Source organism: Symphalangus syndactylus, chromosome 8, assembly GCF_028878055.3.
Source record: "Symphalangus syndactylus isolate Jambi chromosome 8, NHGRI_mSymSyn1-v2.1_pri, whole genome shotgun sequence".
Taxonomy (NCBI): domain Eukaryota; kingdom Metazoa; phylum Chordata; class Mammalia; order Primates; family Hylobatidae; genus Symphalangus; species Symphalangus syndactylus.
Window position 1 is genome coordinate 134,968,361 of NC_072430.2, and position 18,920 is coordinate 134,987,280.

General features: G+C 45.4%; 1 protein-coding gene across 5 annotated transcripts in view; it reads left to right on the top strand.

The window, feature by feature from the left end:
- The window catches only part of LOC129488544 (nuclear body protein SP140), a 71,359-nt gene extending 53,658 nt beyond the window's left edge, over positions 1 to 17,701 (top strand). For all 5 annotated transcript variants that reach the window (XM_055290908.2, XM_055290905.2, XM_063645230.1 and 2 more), the window contains 6 exons: positions 1,647 to 1,688; positions 14,410 to 14,525; positions 15,226 to 15,334; positions 15,637 to 15,714; positions 15,935 to 16,078; positions 17,070 to 17,701. In XM_055290908.2, coding sequence (XP_055146883.1) covers positions 1,647 to 1,688; positions 14,410 to 14,525; positions 15,226 to 15,334; positions 15,637 to 15,714; positions 15,935 to 16,078; positions 17,070 to 17,168 — 588 coding nt within the window. In that variant the 3' untranslated portion in view covers positions 17,169 to 17,701. The remainder of the gene's footprint in view (positions 1 to 1,646; positions 1,689 to 14,409; positions 14,526 to 15,225; positions 15,335 to 15,636; positions 15,715 to 15,934; positions 16,079 to 17,069) is intronic.
- The last annotated feature ends 1,219 nt before the right edge of the window (positions 17,702 to 18,920 follow it).

An 18,920-nucleotide genomic window follows, 5' to 3' on the forward strand; every position in this document is an offset into this window, starting at 1 on the left:
GAGATATTGTAAAACAATCTGATATACTCACCCAGAATAATTGTTGTATGCTAATGTTTGCTTGAGAGCCTCCAGTGATTTCTAAGTGAATCAATATTCAGTTATTCACCCACTCAACATACAATTATCAAGCACATACTAAATGCCAATGGCCATTACAGAAGATTGACCTCAACAATTATTTCAGGCCGAACATGGTCACTTGAGCCTATAATGCCAGCATTTTGAGAGGCTGAGATGGGAGGATCATTTGAGCCCAGGAATTTGAGACCAACCTGAGCAACATAGTGAGATACCATCTCTACAAAAAAAAAAAAATACCTAGACATTATGGTGTACACCTGTAGTCCCACCTACTCAGGAGATTGAGGTGGGAAGATCACTGGAGCCTGAAAGGTCAAAGCTGTACTGAGCTGTGATTTCATCATAGCACTCCAGCCTAGGTGACTGAGTGAGACTGTCTCAAAAAATAAAAAAAGTTTTAAATTTATTGTCAACATGGATGAATTACAAATGGGGTGGGGTGGGAGATTCTAGACCAGTTAGAGAGGCATTCAGTGACAAGGTCACCTCTCAGGTGCTTGTCCTTTGAATCACACTTGTTTATGGCCTCTGTGCCCTGGGCTATAGACAAAAGCTGAGGCTGCCTGTATCCCAGAAGGGAAGGATGCCAAGTCATGCCATGGATATCCAAAAGCAATCTAAATAAATGTAGTGGGTTACTTCTTAAAAGTCAGTCAACTTGGCATCTTCTTGTGATTTGGATAGAAGGGAGAGGGGGAGACTTTCAGGAAAAAGAGCTTCAGCACAGAGGACCTTGGAGGCATTTTATCACCAGGGCTGTGTCCCTAGGGGAGCTGCAGAAAGCAGTGTTCTTCTTCTCTGGAACACTTGCATGGCCTCTGGGACTCTGGGCCCTGTGGTCCCTGGAGGCTGTGGGGGATAAGTCCTCAGCCTGATTATTATTGCGGCTCCTCTGGGTGGGATGACACAAAGGCCAAGTTTAGGAAATATGTCTGAGGGCCCCTTGGAGTAAGAGGACAAGTAGAGCTTCTCTGACTTGGCCTGTGCAAACTAGGTCCAGACTTCCTGCAGGGAATGGGACTTGCACTGGGCTTAACGGTAGTACTTGCACACTTTTTATTCTCTCAGTAGATGTATAGGTCCAGAAAATCAGATATGAGGTAAAGGGAAGACTGTTTAAAAAAATAAAACTTTAGACAAAATAAAATCTATAGCATTTATTTGAGCAAAGAGCAATTCATGAATTGGGCAGCACTCAGAACAAGGAGAGGTTCAGAGAACTCTGCTGTAGCAGCCCAGACAGTGAGGCCAACACAGGAGTAAGACAGAGAAACTATATTTAATGGGTTATCATAGAAAGATGATAATTAGAGGTTAGATGGCAGATTCTAGTTGGTAAAGTCTCTAGTTTCATTTTACTGTTTACATCAGGTTTCAGTTTGCTTACTTAGAAACTTAAACCACTGGAGCCACCCCAGCCTACTGGCCTTCTTCTCTTCCCAATTATTTTTGAACAACTGGTTCCTGAATCCCTTCAAAGAATACTATTTAAATTTAAATAAATGATAGATGAAAACATCACATTCAATATTGTAAATCAATCTTTCTGTTTTTTTCAACAGAGAATACTGAAGTCTCAAAACAATAGCTCAGTTGACCCTTGTGTAAGTACAAATCCTGAACTATGAACCCCAGAATATTCCACTCCTTTCTCCAGGCATATGTTCTGTGTCGTGACTGCTGTTGCCTGAAGCATGTTCAGTCTCAGTTGGAGTATGTTGCTGTGTGTGATGACCAAAGAATGCCAGATGCATCACCCAGGCCAGGTAGATGTGCCTGGGCCTTGGATGTCTCATTATGAAAGCACCCTTTCCATCTGTTTTAGTAGAAACCTTCCAATTTCCTTATTTCCCCTGGAAAGTGAGTATGGGAGGCTGAGCTCTAGACCACTGAGGTCTCTTGAGACAGAGCCTGAAGTGGTAATGGGTAGGGCTGGCCTGATGATTAGGGGGAAGGAGAAAATGTGAGAGGATAACAGCATTTTCAAGTAAGTGGTGTGGATGAAAGGGAGAGTCCCAAAAATGCACTCCAAGGTGCAGGTAGAGTTGAAGATGGTCATAAGCATCAGCCAGAAGGAAGAGACCAGGCCAAGCTATTATGTTCAAGGTGTTGATCCTGTCATTAGCTCTGTAAAGAAGTACATACAGGGCAAGGGGTCCTTTACAGAGCTCATTTGGATGGTCTCAGGGGAACCATTAGGGTGCTGAGCTGGTTAGGACTGAAACCATCACGACCTAGCAAATCCTGAGGCATTTTAACTCAACTGCTTATCTGGTGCTCAGTACTATGCAAACTTTCTGATGCCATGGGTCCCATCCATTCTCTGCATGCTATATGACTACCTGCTTTGGGTTCTGCCGAAATCATGGATGAGTCCCTTCTCTAAATGAAATCATGATTTGATTCTTTTCATTGCAGTGAGATGTCCGTTTTAGGCAGGGTCACCTTCTTGCACAACTCTGGGGGACAGCACTCACATAGAATATCATGCAATAGCACTGACACATGATACTTAACAGAGGAGGGATACTCAAATAGTTTTATACACACCTTACCTCCAAAGCAGTCCTCCAACAAGATTTAGGTCTTTTCCACACTGATTTTGATGTCTGGCCAACTGAGGGACTTTTCAACAATTAAAACAGCCCTGGAAGTCAGTGTTTGTGTGGCTGATTTTGGATGGACTAGGCATGGAGGTTTAGGTTTCACAGCCCACAGCCAGATATGTGTGGGGAGAAGAGGGAAACAGTTCCAGCAAAGGTATGATCACCCCTGTTAATAATTTTTCCAAGGCCAGTAACAACATTGACTTATAATATCCCCATGCCTCCATAACCAGACTTTGCTCAGGTTGAATCTCATATTGTCCTGCAGCCTGGAATCACTTGAAGAGCTTTAAAAATATATTGTTTCCTGGATCCCACTTCTGGGGAAATTCTAATTTAATCATTCTGGAATATGTATGACTTGAACATTAGGATTTGTTTAAGATCCCCAGATGTACCAATTCTGATATATAGAATTGCCCATTCTGTCACCTAAAGCATACCAGTGCCTGTGCCTCAACCCTGACCCAGTGATTCAGAATCTCTGGTGTTGGGTTCAGGACATTAGCATTTTATATACTCTCCTGAGATGAGTCTTATGTACAGCCAGGCCAACAACCAAAGAACCAGAGAAATCAAATGTCTTCTTGAAAAGATATGGGTTTGGAGAACAAAATGGCAGATAGGAGGCAGGACTAACTTGCTCCTCCTACTCAGATGGACAGAACAGCGTGTTGAGACTCACATTGTGAACTTTTGCTCCAAGAACCACTGCAGGAATATACCAGCAACACTGAAGGAATTCACACACCCTTTAAAAGAAGTGGCTTGCTGCTGCAAACTCTGTGAGACTGCCAAAAAACTGAGTTCTCAAAGTGTGAGAGGGAAAAAGTCCACCTCTGAACACATATCCTCACTGGGGAACCTGGAAATCCAGATCACAGGAGAAGGATTTCACCTAACCTAGAGCTGAAATGAATTTAGAGAGCCGGGTGAAATATAAAAGCAGAATAAGCAGCAGGAAGAGATGCCTTCCCCAAGGATCCGTATAGGCATTTCAGTCCCCAGGGAAGCCATTTCTGACTTTATCTCACAGGAGTCCTTGGGGAGGGCAGCCAGTACAATTCGGGGAGAGCCATGGGGAGAAGGAGGCTTCCAGCTGAACTTTGTAATAATTTTGACCAAGCACAAATTTTCCTGGTCAGAATCTGGGGGTATGAACCTGAAGTACAGATATAAGCACAGAAGCCATGGCAGGCAGGGAGGGGTGAGACCTGAAAGCCTTGCTTGTTTTCTCAGTAGGGATGCTTGTTGCTAGGGCAAGATCTTAGCTCCAGGCAAAGGAGGCCTGGATATAAATTTGGCTCTGTTGGCTGTTGGGCACCACAGCGGGAGTGAGACTGGCCTTGCTGGCTGCCTGGGTGCTGGGTGAAGCCTGTCACTGCCGGCTTCCCTCACTTACGTGGTGAACTGTATGAAGCAGCAGAGGCAGCCATAATCCCCTCTGGAACATAACTCCATTGGCCTGTGAGCCAGCCCCTCATCCCTCAGAGTGGCCACAGCAAGCCCTGTCTGAGAATCTGAGCTCAGACACACCTAACCCTGCCCCTAGCTGATAGTCTTTCTCTACCTGCCCCTGTAGCTGAAGACAAAAGACATGGATTCATGGGAGCTCTATGACCTTACCCATCACCTGAGAAAACTGAATACTTATCCAGTGAACTTAGGTCAAGCTTGTATCCCCCTCATATTACTTGCAGCTGATGGTCTCTTGAAAGTGCCACCTCCTGGCTGAAGGCCAGCCAACTCAAGTCATTACAGACACTCATAACAGAACCACCTTGCTCCAGGAAGGAGAAAACAACAGCTAAGTATACTGCCTGTAACATCCTGGCTAACCAGAGGTCCCAAGTCTGTCCATGTAACAACTTCACTGCTAGCTTAACCAGCATTTGAGAAAACCAGTGTACTAAACAAAACTACAACCAAGGTCTCTCACAGAATCCACTTCACTCCCCTGCTACCTCCACTGGAGCAGGTGCTGGTACTCATGATTGGGAGAACTGAAGACAGATCACATCACAGGACCCTTTGCAGATACTCCCCAGTACCAGCCCAGAACCCAGTAGCTCTTCTGTGTGGCTAGACCCAGAAGAGCAATAATAATCACAGCAGTTTGGCTCTCAGGAAGCCCCATCCCTAGGGGAAGGGGGAGAGCACCACATCAAGGCATCACCCTGTGGGAGAAGAGAATCTGAACAGCAGCCCTTTAGTTTCAGGTCTTTCCTCTAACATAGTCTACCCAAATGGAAGGAACCAGAAAAATAATTCTGATAATGACAAAACAAGGTTCTATAACACCCCCAAAAGATCACGTTAGCTCACCAGCAATGGATCCAAACCAAGAAGAAATCTCTGAATTGCCAGAAAAAGAATTCAGAAGGTCAATTATTAAGCTATTCAAGGAGGCACCAGATAAAGGTGTAAACCAACTTAAAGGAATTAAAATAATAATACAGGATATGGATGAAAAAGTCTCCAGGGAAATAGATATCATAAATAAAAATCAATAACAACTTCTGGAAGTGAAAGACACACTTAGAGAAATACAAAATACACTGGAAAGTTTCAACAATAGACTAGAACAAGTAGAAGAATGAACTACAGAACTCGAAGACAAGGCTCTCAAATTAACCCAATCCAACAAAGAAAAAGAACTTTTTAAAAAATGAACAAAGCCTCCACGAAGTTTAGGATTATGATAAATGACCAAACCTAAGAATAATTGGTGTTCCTCAGCAAGAAATCTAAAAGTTTGGAAAACATATTCGAGAGAATAATCAAAGAAAATGTTGCTGGCCTTTCTAGAGATTTAGACATCCAAATACAAGAAGCTCAAAGAACATCTGGAAAATTCATCACAAAAAGGTAATCACTCAGGCAAGGAGTCATCAGGTTATCTAAAGTCAAGTTGAAGGAAAGAATCTATGAAGCAAAAACATCAGCTAAATCACAAAGGAAAACTTATCAGATTAACAGCAGATTTCTCAGCAGAAACTCTACAAGCTAGAAGGGATTGGGATCCTATCTTTAGCCTCCTTAAACAAAATAATTATCAGCCAAGAATTTTGTATCCAAGAAACTAAGCTTCATAATCGAAGGAAAGATAAAGTCTTTTTCAGACAAACAAATGCTGAGAGAATTCACCACTACCAAGCCAGTGCTACAAGAACTGCTAAAAGGAGTTCTAAATCTTAAAACAATACCAAATATACCAAAATAGAATGCCCTAAAGCATAAATATCACAGGGTCTATTAAAAAATAACACAATGAAAAAAATAAGGTATTCAGGCAACAGCTAGCAGGATGAATAGAATAGTACCTCACATCTCAATACTAATGTTGAATGTAATGACCTAAATTCTTCACTTTAAAAGATACAGAATGGCAGAATGGATAGGAATTTACCAGGCACCTGCTGTCTTCAAGAGACTCACCTAACACATAAGGACTCACATAAACTTAAGGTAAAGGGGTAGAAAAAGAGATGCCATGCAAATGGACACCAAAAGCGAGCAGGAGTAGGTATTCTTACACCATACAAAACAGACTTTAAAGCAACAACAGTTTAAAAAGACAAAGAGTGACATTATATAATGATAAAAGGACTAGCCCAACAGGAAACTAGCACAATCCTAAATATATATGCACCTAACAGTGGAGTTCCCAAATTTATAAAACAATTACTCACTTTGGGAGGCTGAGGTGGGCGGATCACAAGATCAGGAGATCAAGACCATCCTGGCTAACACAGTGAAACCCCATCTCTACTAAAAATACAAAAAAAAAATTAGCTGGGTGTGGTGGCAGGCACCTGTACTCCCAGCTACTCAGGAAGCTGAGGCAGGAGAATGACGTGAACCCAGGAGGCAGAGCTTGCACTGAGCCAAGATTACGCCACTGCACTCCAGCCTGGGTGACAGAGCGAGACTCCATCTCAAAAACAAAAACAAAAACAATTACTACTAGAACTAAGAAATGAGATAGATGGCAAAAGAATGATACTGGGGGACTTCAGTACTCTGCTGACAGCACTAGACAGGTCATCAAGACAGAAAGTCAACCAAGAAACAATGGACTTAAACTGTACACTAGAATAAATGGACTTAACAGATATTACAGAACATTCTACCCAACAACTGCAGAATATACATTCTTTTCATCAGTACCTGGAACATTCTCCAAGATAGACCATATCATAGGCCACATAACAAGTCTCAACAAATTTAAGAAAATTGAAATTATAGCAAGTACTCTCTCAGACCACAGTGGAATAAAATTGGAAATCAGCTCCAAAAGGAACCCTCAAAACCGTGCATGTACATGGAAATTAAATAATCTTCTCCTGAATGATAATTGGGTCCACAATGAAATCAAGATGGAAATGAAAAAATCCTTTGAACTGAACGATAATAGTGACACAACCTATCAAAACCTCTGGGATACAGGAAAAGCAATGCTAAGAGGAAAGTTCATAGTGTTAAATGCCTACATCAAAAAGTCTGAAAGAGCACAAATAGACAATCTAAGTTCACACCTGAAGGAACTAGAGAAGAAGAACAAACCGAACCCAAACCCAGCAGAAGAAAAGAAATAACAAAGATCAGAGAAGAACTAAATGAAATTGAAACAAAAAAAATACAAAAAATATATGAAGCAAAAAGCTGGTTATTTGGAAAGATAAACAAAATTGATACACTATTAGCAAGATTAACCAAGAAAAGACTAGAGAAGATCGAAATAAGCCCAATTAGAAACAAAATGGGAGATACTATAACAAATACCACAGAAATACAGAAGATCACTTAAGGCTACTATGAACACCTTTATGCACACAAACTAGAAAACCTAGCGGAGGTGGATAAATTCCTGGAAATATACAACCCTCCTAGATTAAAGCAGGCAGAAATAGAAACTCTGAAGAGATCAGTAACAAGCAGTGAGATTGAATGGTAGTTAAAAAATTGCCAATACTAGAAAGCCCAGGACCAGATGGATTCACAGCTGAATTCTATCAGACATCAAAGAAGAATTAGTACCAATCCTACTGAAACCATTCCAAAAGACAGAGAAAGAGGGCATCCTCCCTAAATCATTCTATGAAGCCAATATCACCCTAATACCAAAACCAGGAAAGGATATAACAAAAAGAAACTACAGAACAATATTCCTGATGAACATAGATGCAAAAATCATCAACATAATATGAGCTAACTGGAATCCAGCAGCCTATCAGAAAAGATAATCCACCATTATCAAGTGGGCTTCATACCAGGGATGCAGGGATGGTTTAACATACTCATGTCAATAAATGTGATACACCACATAATCAGAATTAAAAACAAAAATTGTATGATCATCTCAATAAAGACAGCAAAAGCATTTGACAAAATCCAGCACCCTTTTATGATTAAAACCCTCCACAAAATTGGCATAGAGGGGACATACCTTAAGGTAATAAAAGCCATCTATGACAAACCCATAGTCAGTATAATACTGAAATGGGAAAAGTTGAAAGCATTCCCTCTGAGACCTGGAACAAAACAAGGATGCCCACTTTCACCACTTCTATTCTACTTGATACTGGAAGTCCTAGCCAGAGCAATCAGACAAGAGAAGGAAATAAAGGGCATCCACATCAGTGAAGAGGAAGTCAAACTGTTGCTGGTCGCCAATATGATTGTATACCTAGAAAACTCTAAGGACTCATCCAAAAACCTCCTAGATATGATAAATGAATTCAGTAAAGCTTCAGGATACAAAATCAATGTACACAAATAAGTAGCACTGTTACACACTAACAACGACCAAGCTGAGAATCGAATCAAGAACTGAACCCCTTTTACACTAGCTGCAAAAAAATAAAATACTTAGGAATATACCTAACCACGGGGATAAAAGACCTCTACAAGGAAAACTACAAAACACTGCTGAAAGAAATCACAGATGACACCAACAAATGGAAACATGTCCTATGCTCGTGGATGGGTAGAATCAATATTGTGAAAATGATCATACTGCCAATAGCAATCTAGAAAGTCAATGCAATTCCCATCAAAATACCATGATAATTTTTCACAGAACTAGAAAAAACAATTCTAAAATTCATATAGAAACAAAAAAGAGCTCGTGTAGCCAAAGCAAGACTAAGCACAAAGAACAAACCTGGAGGCATCACATTACCTAACTTCAAACTATACTACAAGGCTATAGTCAATAAAACAGCATAGTCTGGGTATGAGAATATACCAGTACACACAGACCAATGGAACAGAAGAAAAGACCCAGAAATAAAGCCAAATATTTATAGCCAGCTAACCTTTGACAAAGCAAACAAAAGCATAAAGAGGGGAAAGGACACCCCATTCAACCAATAGTGCTGACATAATTGGCAAGCCACATTTAGAAGAATGAAATTGAATCCTCATCTCTCACCTTATACAAAAATCAACTAAAGATGGATCAAAGACTTAAATCTAGAAACCATACAAATTCTAGAAAATACCATTGGAAAAACTCTTCTAGACATTGGCTTAAGCAAAGAGTTCAGGACCAAAAACATAAAAGCAAATGCAAGAAAAATAAAGATAAATAGATGGGACTTAATTAAACTAAAAAGCTTCTGTACAGCAAAAGAAATAATCAACAGAATAAACAGACAAGCCACAGAGTGGGAGAAAATATTTGCAAACTACGCATCCGACGGAGGACTAATATCCAGAATCTACAAGGAACCCAAAGCAATCAGCAAGAAAAAAATCAAATAATCCCATCAAAAAGTGGGCTAAGGACGTGAACAGACAATTCTCAAAAGAAGATATACAAATGAGCAACGAACATGAAAAAATGCTCAGCATCACTAATTATCAGGGAAATGCAAATCAAAACCGCAATGCGATACCACGTTACTCCTGCAAGAATGGCCATAATTTAAAAATCAAAAAATAATAGGTGTTGGCATGGATGTGGTGAAAATGGAACACTTACACTTCTGGTGGGAATGTAAACTAGTACAGCCACTGTGGAAAACAGTACAGAGGTTCCTTAAAGAAATATAAGTAGATCTACCATTTCATCCAGCAATCCCACTACTGACGGCAGCAGCAGGCAGTCTGAAGTGCCTGCTGCCATGAAGCTGGCTGCAGTGAGGTGCAGGCGCTGGCTGTGAGTCCTCGGGGCAGACACAGAGGCAGGCGATCCCCAGAGCCAGTCGCCCTGGGAGCCTGCCTCTGGGAGCCGCTGCAATGGGGCTAGGCCCGGCTGCCCATAGGGCGTGGTCAGGCAGAGAGGGGTGAACAGAGAGAGGCCCCAAGATGGAGCTGGGCCAGTGGTCGTTCGGCACTTACACACGTAGCGTGGGGGTCGGGCCCGAACGCAGAGCAGTGGCTGCGCTTCAGGGGCTGGGGTGGGAAGTGGGAGTGGCGCCCACTTCCAGGACCCAGCCAGCAATGCGGCCCCTGCACCCACCCTGCCCACAGCGCCAGGTTCCTGCCCCTTGCAGGGGGCTAAAAGAAGGGCCGCCAGAGGCTGTATCCCTAGGATCTGCCCCGAGTTAAAGTGACTGCTGTGCCTGGTGCTTTCAGCAGCCGAAACTGGGGAGGCAATCGGCTCCTGGAGGTTTCCCCCTGACAGGGTCACAAGCCAGGAGAGGGCGTGCCCCAAGCAGTCCCTGAGCCTTTGTGCCACAGGAGGGACTTGAGGCAACATCACCCCTGCCCCAGACACTGGCCTGGGCCTGGCAAGGGCTGGAGCCCCCAACCCAGGCTGCAAGGAGGCAGACAGGGAAGCAGGAATGGCTGCAGGAGCAGCAGTGGCGGCAGTGGGTCCCCGGTGCCCTGTGTCCCTGAGGCAGCTGACTGTGTCACCCTCACCCTCACACAGCTGGCAGAACCTGCTCCCAGGCCCAGAGCCTCTATCACAGCCTGGACCTCTTTCCCCACTGCGTCCTGGGAACCTGCAAGCACCTGGCCAAAGGTGCAGCCGGGACTCACCGAACTGGCCCCTGAGTGTCAGGTTCCTTTGTGTGAGGTTGGCTGGGGCACTGTGCCACCTGCGCCTCATCCACAACTGCTGCAGGAGACACAGAGAGGGGGCATGGCTGAGGCCACCACACTCTGCAAAGCCAGGGACAAGCAGGAACCCTGCCTCTCCCGAATTGGCAGGGCAGGAGCTCGCCAGGCACAACTGCAGGTGCCCAGGTCGCAGCTGTAGGCCTGGGCCTCCTGGTGCTCTTGGGGGCCCAGGAGGCCACCCTCCCCCTGCCATGGCAGGCTAGAGGGTGTCTGCTTCTGCTGCCTGGCCTCTCCCTGCTCCCAGCACCCACTGCAATCTTGGAGCAGGGTTGGGGCTGAGCCCAGGTGTGGTTGCAGCCCAGTCGGGTGTGCACATGCTTGGGGCAGAGCTGACACACCAGGCCCTTGCCGCCTGCACCCCTCTTGACTTTGGGTGCTGATGAGCATAGGAGAGAGGCCAAGAATGGGCTGAGACCAGCGGGCCCGCAGGTGCCCCTTGGGGCAAGGGGACTAGGCACCATGGGTGGCGGGGGAAGGCAAACAGGCTCCTGGGTGGGAAGGGGCAGGTCCCTGGTGTGGCACCACCTTCAGGCAAGGGAGGGCCTGAAGGCTGGGAACTGGGCTGCCAATCCTATGGATCAGAGTGGGAACTTGTAATGCCTTTCAAAGGCCTGCTCATGGTCACCCATGGACTAATCAGCATACACTTCCTCCCCTCTTGGGGGCCCAGGAGGCCACCCTCCCCCTGCCATGGCAGGCTAGAGGATGTCTGCTTCTGCTGCCTGGCCTCTCCCTGCTCCTAGCATCCGCTGCAATCTTGGAGTGGGGTTGGGGCTGAGCCCAGGTGCAGCTGCATAAAAGCTCTGGACTCAGTCAGACTTGGAGAGAACATCCTGGACAACCAGCAGCAGAGAGGAGCTTTGCACTCCAGGGACTACCTGCCAGCAGAGAGAAGCCACCCACCCCAGGACCTCCTCCTCTCTGCTGAGGGCTGAACATTCATCAGGACACCCTGGCTGCAGAAAGGAGCTACCCACAGTGGTTCTCTGAGCTGTTCTACTGCTCAGTAAAGCTCCTCTTCATCTTGCTCACCCTCCACTTGTCTGCATCCCTCATTCTTCCTGGTCGCAGGACAAAAGAACTTGGGATCTGCTGAATGGTGAGGCTAAAAGAGCTGTAACACAAACAGGGCTGAAACATGCCCCTTGCTCACCACATTGTGGGTGAAGAGAAGGAGAGAAGAGCTGCAGCTCTTTGGGGAGCCCAGACCTGGAAGCTCCCTGAGCTAGGGCTGTGACTCCCTTTTGGAGGCTCTGCAGTTCCTGGCATCTTCAAGCTTCCAGGTGCCACCACATTCCCTGGTGCCAGCCATGGAAGCTGCTTGCAGTGTGCCTGGTCCAGACACAGCCTCGCAGAGAGCCAGTGCTCATGCCAGCACCTGGCGTTGCCTGCCCTTATGCAATAGCAGGCATGTCTGACTGTGTGCAGTTGGCTGGACCGCACGCTTGCTCACACACCCCTCCCCGCTCTATGCCTGACCTGCCCCATGGCAAGCCCTTGGTAGGTGTGTGATCCAGGCCAGTAGCCTGAGCTAAGTGCAGCCTGCCAGGCCAAGTGGGTGGAAGGAGCCCAGTGGGCCCGAGCAAAATTCAGGCAAAGGCACCACTGGCTACAGAGGTTTCTGGCAAGAAAAAGCAATACCCCAAGGATTCCGTAACACTACTGGGTATCTACCTAGTGGAAGAAAAAGTCATTATATGCAAAAGACACTTGGACATGCATGTTTATACACACACACACACACACACACACACACAAACCATGGAATACTACTCAGGTATAAAAAGGAATGAAATAATGACATTCACAGCAAACCTGGATGGAGTTGGAGACCATTATTCTAAGTGAAGTAACTCACGAATGGAAAACCAAACAACATATGTTCTCACTGATATGTGGGAGCTAAGCTATGAGGATGCAAAGGCATAAGAATGATACAATAGGCCTTGGGGACTGAGAGGGAAGGGTGGAGAAGGGTGAGGGATAAAAGACTACACATTGGGTACAGCCTACACTGCTCTTGTGATGAGTGCACCAAAATCTCAAAAGCCACCACTAAAAAAATTATCCCTGTAACCAAAAACCACCTGTTCCCCCAAAACTATTGAAATAATAATTTTTTTAAAAGATTAAGGATTTGACGTACTTAAACATTTGGTACTTCATTCCCACCCTAGGGTTTTGAAGATGGTGGAACACACAACATCTGAAACTGGACAGATGAGATTGACAGCAGTTTATTAGTCACATTTACTCAGTAGCCCAGTGGGGGTGGGCAGGCATCCCACACCACACAGGGCCACATGGGGGCTGCGATCAGGAACAGAGGAAACAGTCAGTGGCTGTGGAGGGTGGGCTGTCCCCTGCTTCCAGAGGGAGAGTGTGATTGGCTTGTTTGAATAATTCCATGGCTGGCAGGGAAATGAAATCAGCTATTCAAAAATAAGCAGAAGGTGCAGGCGGTCCTCTTGATCAGAAGTGTTGGTAGGAAACCTTATCTGCAGGAGCAGAGCCGGCGGAGGACTTGTAGATAGACCATTCTAGGCCGTCCCAGTGTTACCAGATGTCCAGGCTGCGCATAATATTGAACTCTAATTTTAGTCCTTACAGCACTTTTCCCTTGAACGGCAAAGGGCTCAGTCACAGACTGGTTCTTTGTCGTGAATACACATGCATTGTCTACAATACAGCATATATGTATTGGTCTCTATATTTGCTCTATAAATTCTGTTGGTTTTTAATGACTGGGATTTGCTCCACAACACGTGAATGCAAATACTATCATATTTTAACTTCCCCAAATGAAATTAAGTCTGGCTAAAGGTCTCACATATTGAGACTTGTGAGAAATGGAGAATTAGTTGATTTCCCATTCCTTTTATAGAACAAAGCACCAGCTCTTTTATGGGCCCAGGAAATGAGGGGAGGGCCTCTGTCTTCAACACTGTATGGTGCTGTTACCACTGTCCTTGGCCATTAGAGATGGCACCTTCCCACCTTACAATCCAAGTTAGCTAAGTCACGGGGGATGTATGCCAGGCTCCCAGAGCCGAAGAGCTCTGTGCTCCCTGGGGCCCACCTGGTCATCTCCACCCACGGTCCTTCCCCCTCAGAGGTCGGCGTAGAGCCCTCCAGGCACAAAACCTACAGTCTAGGAACCCCTCACTAGGCCCACTCTTCAACTCATGGGGAACTTATGGCCAAGAATATGGGATGTGATGATATCTCGGGAGCTTATTCCATCATATGTAATTATCTAGGTCTCCTTTTCACCAGTTGATTTGTGGTATAGGCAAATGGATTTAACACTTTATTTCAAAACCTGGTTTTATCTGCAGAATAAGGAAATTATTCAGATTCCTATAAAAATCATCATCTTGCTTTGTTGCTAGTCTTTCTGCATTACAATCTCTGGTTTCATAAGGAAAACTTTTCAATTCTGACCCATACCCCTTCCTCCTGAACTTCACTGCAGACAAGGATTTGTTCTGAAATCTCCATGCCATGCTTTTCCTTCATATCTCAGGCAGAAGCATATGCCTGTCCATGCAGGTTCACACAAAGGCAGTGTGTTCTAGATGCCCAGAGGGGTGGCCTTCCTGAATCTTGTGGTTCCCAGTGACGTGGACACTGTTTTATCTTCTAGATGAGAAACTTGGATGAGTGTGAGGTGTGCCGGGACGGAGGGGAGCTGTTCTGTTGTGACACTTGTTCAAGAGTCTTCCACGAGGACTGTCACATCCCGCCCGTGGAAGCTGAGAGGTAAGTGACATGCAGGCAACTCTCTTTTTGTCCTTTAAGGGACCTTCCACCTGCCATGCGCACTCTCCAGCAGAGTGCCTGCTTGTGTCTAGATGGGGAAGGAGCAGGTTCATCGGGTTCTGGGACCCAGCAGTGTGATCCAGAGAGCAGTGGGAGACGCTGGCAGCAGGAGGTTAATGCTCTCTGTGCTCTCAGGGACACCTCCTCTGATATGCTGAGGCCAGTGTTGGGGACCTTTGCCTACATACTGGCATTGTCGTTTCCTTCAAGTTTTGCAGCTGGGTGGGTTGGAGACCAGCAACACCAGTTGTTTATATTTTGTACTTACTCATACAAGACAGGAAGCACGGTCTCAGGCTGATGGAGGCCCGAAGTCCCCGGAGCTGAAAGCCCAGTTTCTGACACTCAGACCTAGCAGGCAGGGCTCCTTGTGCTTCCAGCAGCTCAGACAGGGAAAGGATAGTCCACACTCATAGTGACACCACCTTCGTGAGGCTTCCCTCCCGCTGCTACCACTGATGTGAGGGAAAGGCCAATGTCTGGAGACCTCATGTGCGAATCTTGCATACTCTGGGAGGTGTTCCCCTCCCTCCCATGACTGAGGCTATTGGCCATTCCTGAAGGAAGACAGTGGTAGCCACAGGAACGGTGGCCATTTCCAAGGTCCCTGCCCTCTGCTCACCCATGTCCAATCTCTCAGGACCCCGTGGAGTTGCATCTTCTGCAGGATGAAGGAGTCTTCAGGAAGCCAACAGTGTTGTCAGGAATCTGAGGTCCTGGAGAGGCAGATGTGTCCTGAGGAACACATGGTAAAGCAGATGCAAACCCCAAGCCTTCTCCTTTCCCCTCACACGTGAGAATCATGAATAAGCGCAGGGGCAGGGGAATGTACCAAAAGGAGCCTGCTCTTCCGCGCCACATTTCAATGGCACTGATAGAACACCACGATTTGTTTGCACAAAAAATAACTCAGCCGTGACATGTCTGTTTCCAAGAGCCACACATGTTAGAGAAACTTGTGGAAGAAGGGTGTGAGTCGTGTGCTCTGTCTCATGCGTGTGGGCTCATTCTCTCCAAGCTGCTTTTCCCTTACGGCCTCTTTCTTTTGCAGAAATGTGAGTTCCTCCTCTTGAAAGTCTATTGCTGTTCTGAGAGCTCCTTTTTTGCCAAGATTCCATACTACTATTATGTAAGTAACAACAGCAACCCATGATTACAGGCTGCCATGACATTACCTGACCCTGAAATGGGCCCTCGTGAGATTTGTGATCTTAATCCCACGGGGCGAGAGCACACACTGTCGTTAGTTGCCTTCACCTTGTTGTATTTCTGCTGGATTTTATGGGAATCCACAGAAGGTAGACGTTGAACTATGCTGGTAGCTTTTCCATTGGTATTGTTGTCACCAGATTAGAGAGGCGTGTCAAGGCCTGAAGGAGCCCATGTGGTTGGATAAAATCAAGAAAAGGCTGAATGAGCACGGTTACCCCCAAGTGGAGGGGTTTATACAAGACATGCGCCTCATCTTCCAGAACCACAGGGCCTCTTACAAGGTAGGTGGCTCTTCCCGCTTCCATTTCATTGCTTGCCATCCTTCCCTTCATTTTCTGGTGTCTAGAAAAATTTAGTTTCCCTCATCCTGTAATAAGCTTGCACGAGCAAGGGTTCTGGAAGTGATTGATTGTTTTCAGTGCAGAACTTAAGCTCTTCTTAGCAAAGAAACAGTGAATCAAAAGGTGTCCCTGCAACCAGAATCCCAGGTCCCTAAGAGCTCCTCCCCCACCTGCCCCAGAGGAGACAGGAGCTCAGAGAGAGCAGTTGAGTCCTGCCTGCTGCAGCATATAAAGAGAAGAGAATTTCATCTTAAAGTGGTATTGTGCTGCTTATCTGCGCCCAATCCCAGAAATCCCAAACTCCAGATTCCTTTGCATGTGAATAGACCATATCCCAACAAGGACTGCCAGCAAGGAGTAGAAGTGACAGAGAAAGGAACAGATCAGTGATCTTACCTTATACCCTTCCACTATCTGAATTGTTGAAAGAACCTAGATTGCTTTTCTAACCCACTGAAATAAGCAACCAAAGCCAAAGAAGTAATAATCCCAACTGTGGAAATGATTTCACTTTTCTGCCCTGTTAGTAAGAAAGGATCATGCTGGTAAGAAACAGAAGTTACTCTTAGCTGCATGAGTTTTCAAGTTTAACCTGGTTAATGTAACTTAGGGTGTTTAAGATAAGAGTCCTACTTAACAATAGTGTATTTCACACTTCAACATTGTTAAGAAAGTAAATTTCAAATGTTCTCACCACAAAAAAATGACAACTATTTGAGGTGATGAATATGTTAATTAGTTCAATTTAATTATTCCACATAGTAGTCATAAATAACAACATTACTTTGTACTCCAAAATATATACCATTATAAATTGTCGACTTACAGTACTTTTTTTTTTAAAGACAAGAGTCCTGATCATTCTCAGTTGAAAGGTGTCTAATGACGCTAATGATGAGGAGCATTGTTTTTGTCTTTATTATTTTTTCAGTACAAGGATTTTGGCCAAATGGGACTTAGACTGGAGACTGAGTTTGAGAAGAATTTCAAGGAAGTGTTTGCTATTCAGGAAACAAATGGGAACAATTGACTGGATTAGTGGATGCTGAAAGCATTCAGCAAATGGCACCCTAAAATATGCTGCTGGTTTGCCACTGACTTCAAAATGAGGTCACTTGGGCACAGCACATGCAGGGAGGGGCTTTTCTCGGAGCCTCCCTCATCTGCCCAAAGACAAATCCTCAAAAGGAAATTCAATCATCATGAATCACAACCCCAAGTATCTCATCAGCCAGGGAAGAGTAAGTGGGATCACAGGGAAGGATATTGGCAGTGACAACGTCCCATACAGGCTCTTACCTCTTCTCCTGAGGGCTGCTCCAGACAACATTTATTACCCGGAAGACCTTTTGTCTGAAAACCAGCCAAGCTTTATTCAGGACACACTTCTTGCCTTCACTCTCCCACTTCCGTGGCCACCTCCATGCAGAAGCCCTAAGCCCCCATTCTTTCGATAGCTCACGATGGTGTATGAGTGTCCATCATCTGACTCTTCTTGGAGTCTCATATTTCGTGGGACTCCTATGCAAACATATATTATTAAAATTTTTTTCCTCCTGTTAATCTGCTTTTGTCAATTTAATTCATTCGTAGCTCAACCAAAGAACTTAGCAGGGTAGAGGGAAGCCATTTTTTGCTCCCTTGCAAAGCTGTTGGCATCCTGGCACCATTTCCTCTTCTGGCCAGGTCTTTTCATCCCCAGCTGCTGAGTGGTGGCTGCTAATTAATGCCAGTAGTCCCCAGAGTATTACCCTGGGTCAAGTGGAAGCAGCTTCACCTGGAAGTGACACCCTGTGGCCTGAGGCTGGCCCCCTTGCCTCAAAGCAGGCCCAAGGGTGTGGTGTGTGGCTACTCTGTGCTCCCAGGTATCAGGCTGGAGCTAGTCTCCAGCTGTGGCCACACCCTGGCTGAGCTTTTGGCCACACGATGCTGCTTCCCCTACTCCCTTCTGAGCAAACCCTCACCATCAATCTCTTGCTTAAGGGACTTCATCCCAGAATGTGCTTCTAGGGAATGCAACCTAAGGTAATAGCCCCAGGAAGCGAGCTCTGAAGACAGGATTCTGGTGTTGGATCACTGTCTAGCCCAGTGGTGCTGGGTGGAATATGGATAGTCCCAGAAGTGCTATCACTGAGCAGTTGCCCAAATATTCACCTGTAGTAAATTGGATGAGCTACAGGTCAAGAGGTAAAATAGCTGGTACAATTGTCTGGCATTTAAGAAGTGAGGAAAAGTAACTATAAGAAGTATAGGTTTTGGTGGCTATTGCTAAGTGCCATTAATGTCCTGAAAAGAGTAAATGACAGGTTTAGATCTAGTCATTACCAACCTAAAGAGAAGAGACCTTCATACACCTGCAGCTGGAAGGCAGACAGCAAGGAAGGCCTATTACAGGCCTTTATTTTACAAAGAGTCAAACTTCGGAGAAGACTGAATTCTAAGTTCAGGGTGGTCTCTTATGCCAATGTCAAGGCCTTGAAACTCAGCATGGGGCTATCTAGATAGATGTACCTGAGAACTTTGACTCCAGATGCCCGCTGAACTCACTGGGCCTACAGAAAAGTCCTCTTGCCCCTTGTTGGAAGAATGAGCTACCACCCCCACCCAACTCCCGATTTTTCTAGAATGAAGACTGTGTAGAGACCGCTCAGGACAATGCAAGTGAACAGTCATGGGTAGAGTGGCAAAGTGAAGAGAGCGTTTATCCTCCGAAGGAGCTGTAGGACTGGCCAGCATGCATCAGCAGGAGCACAGAGATTGTGTCTGGGAGTGGATCCTGGTC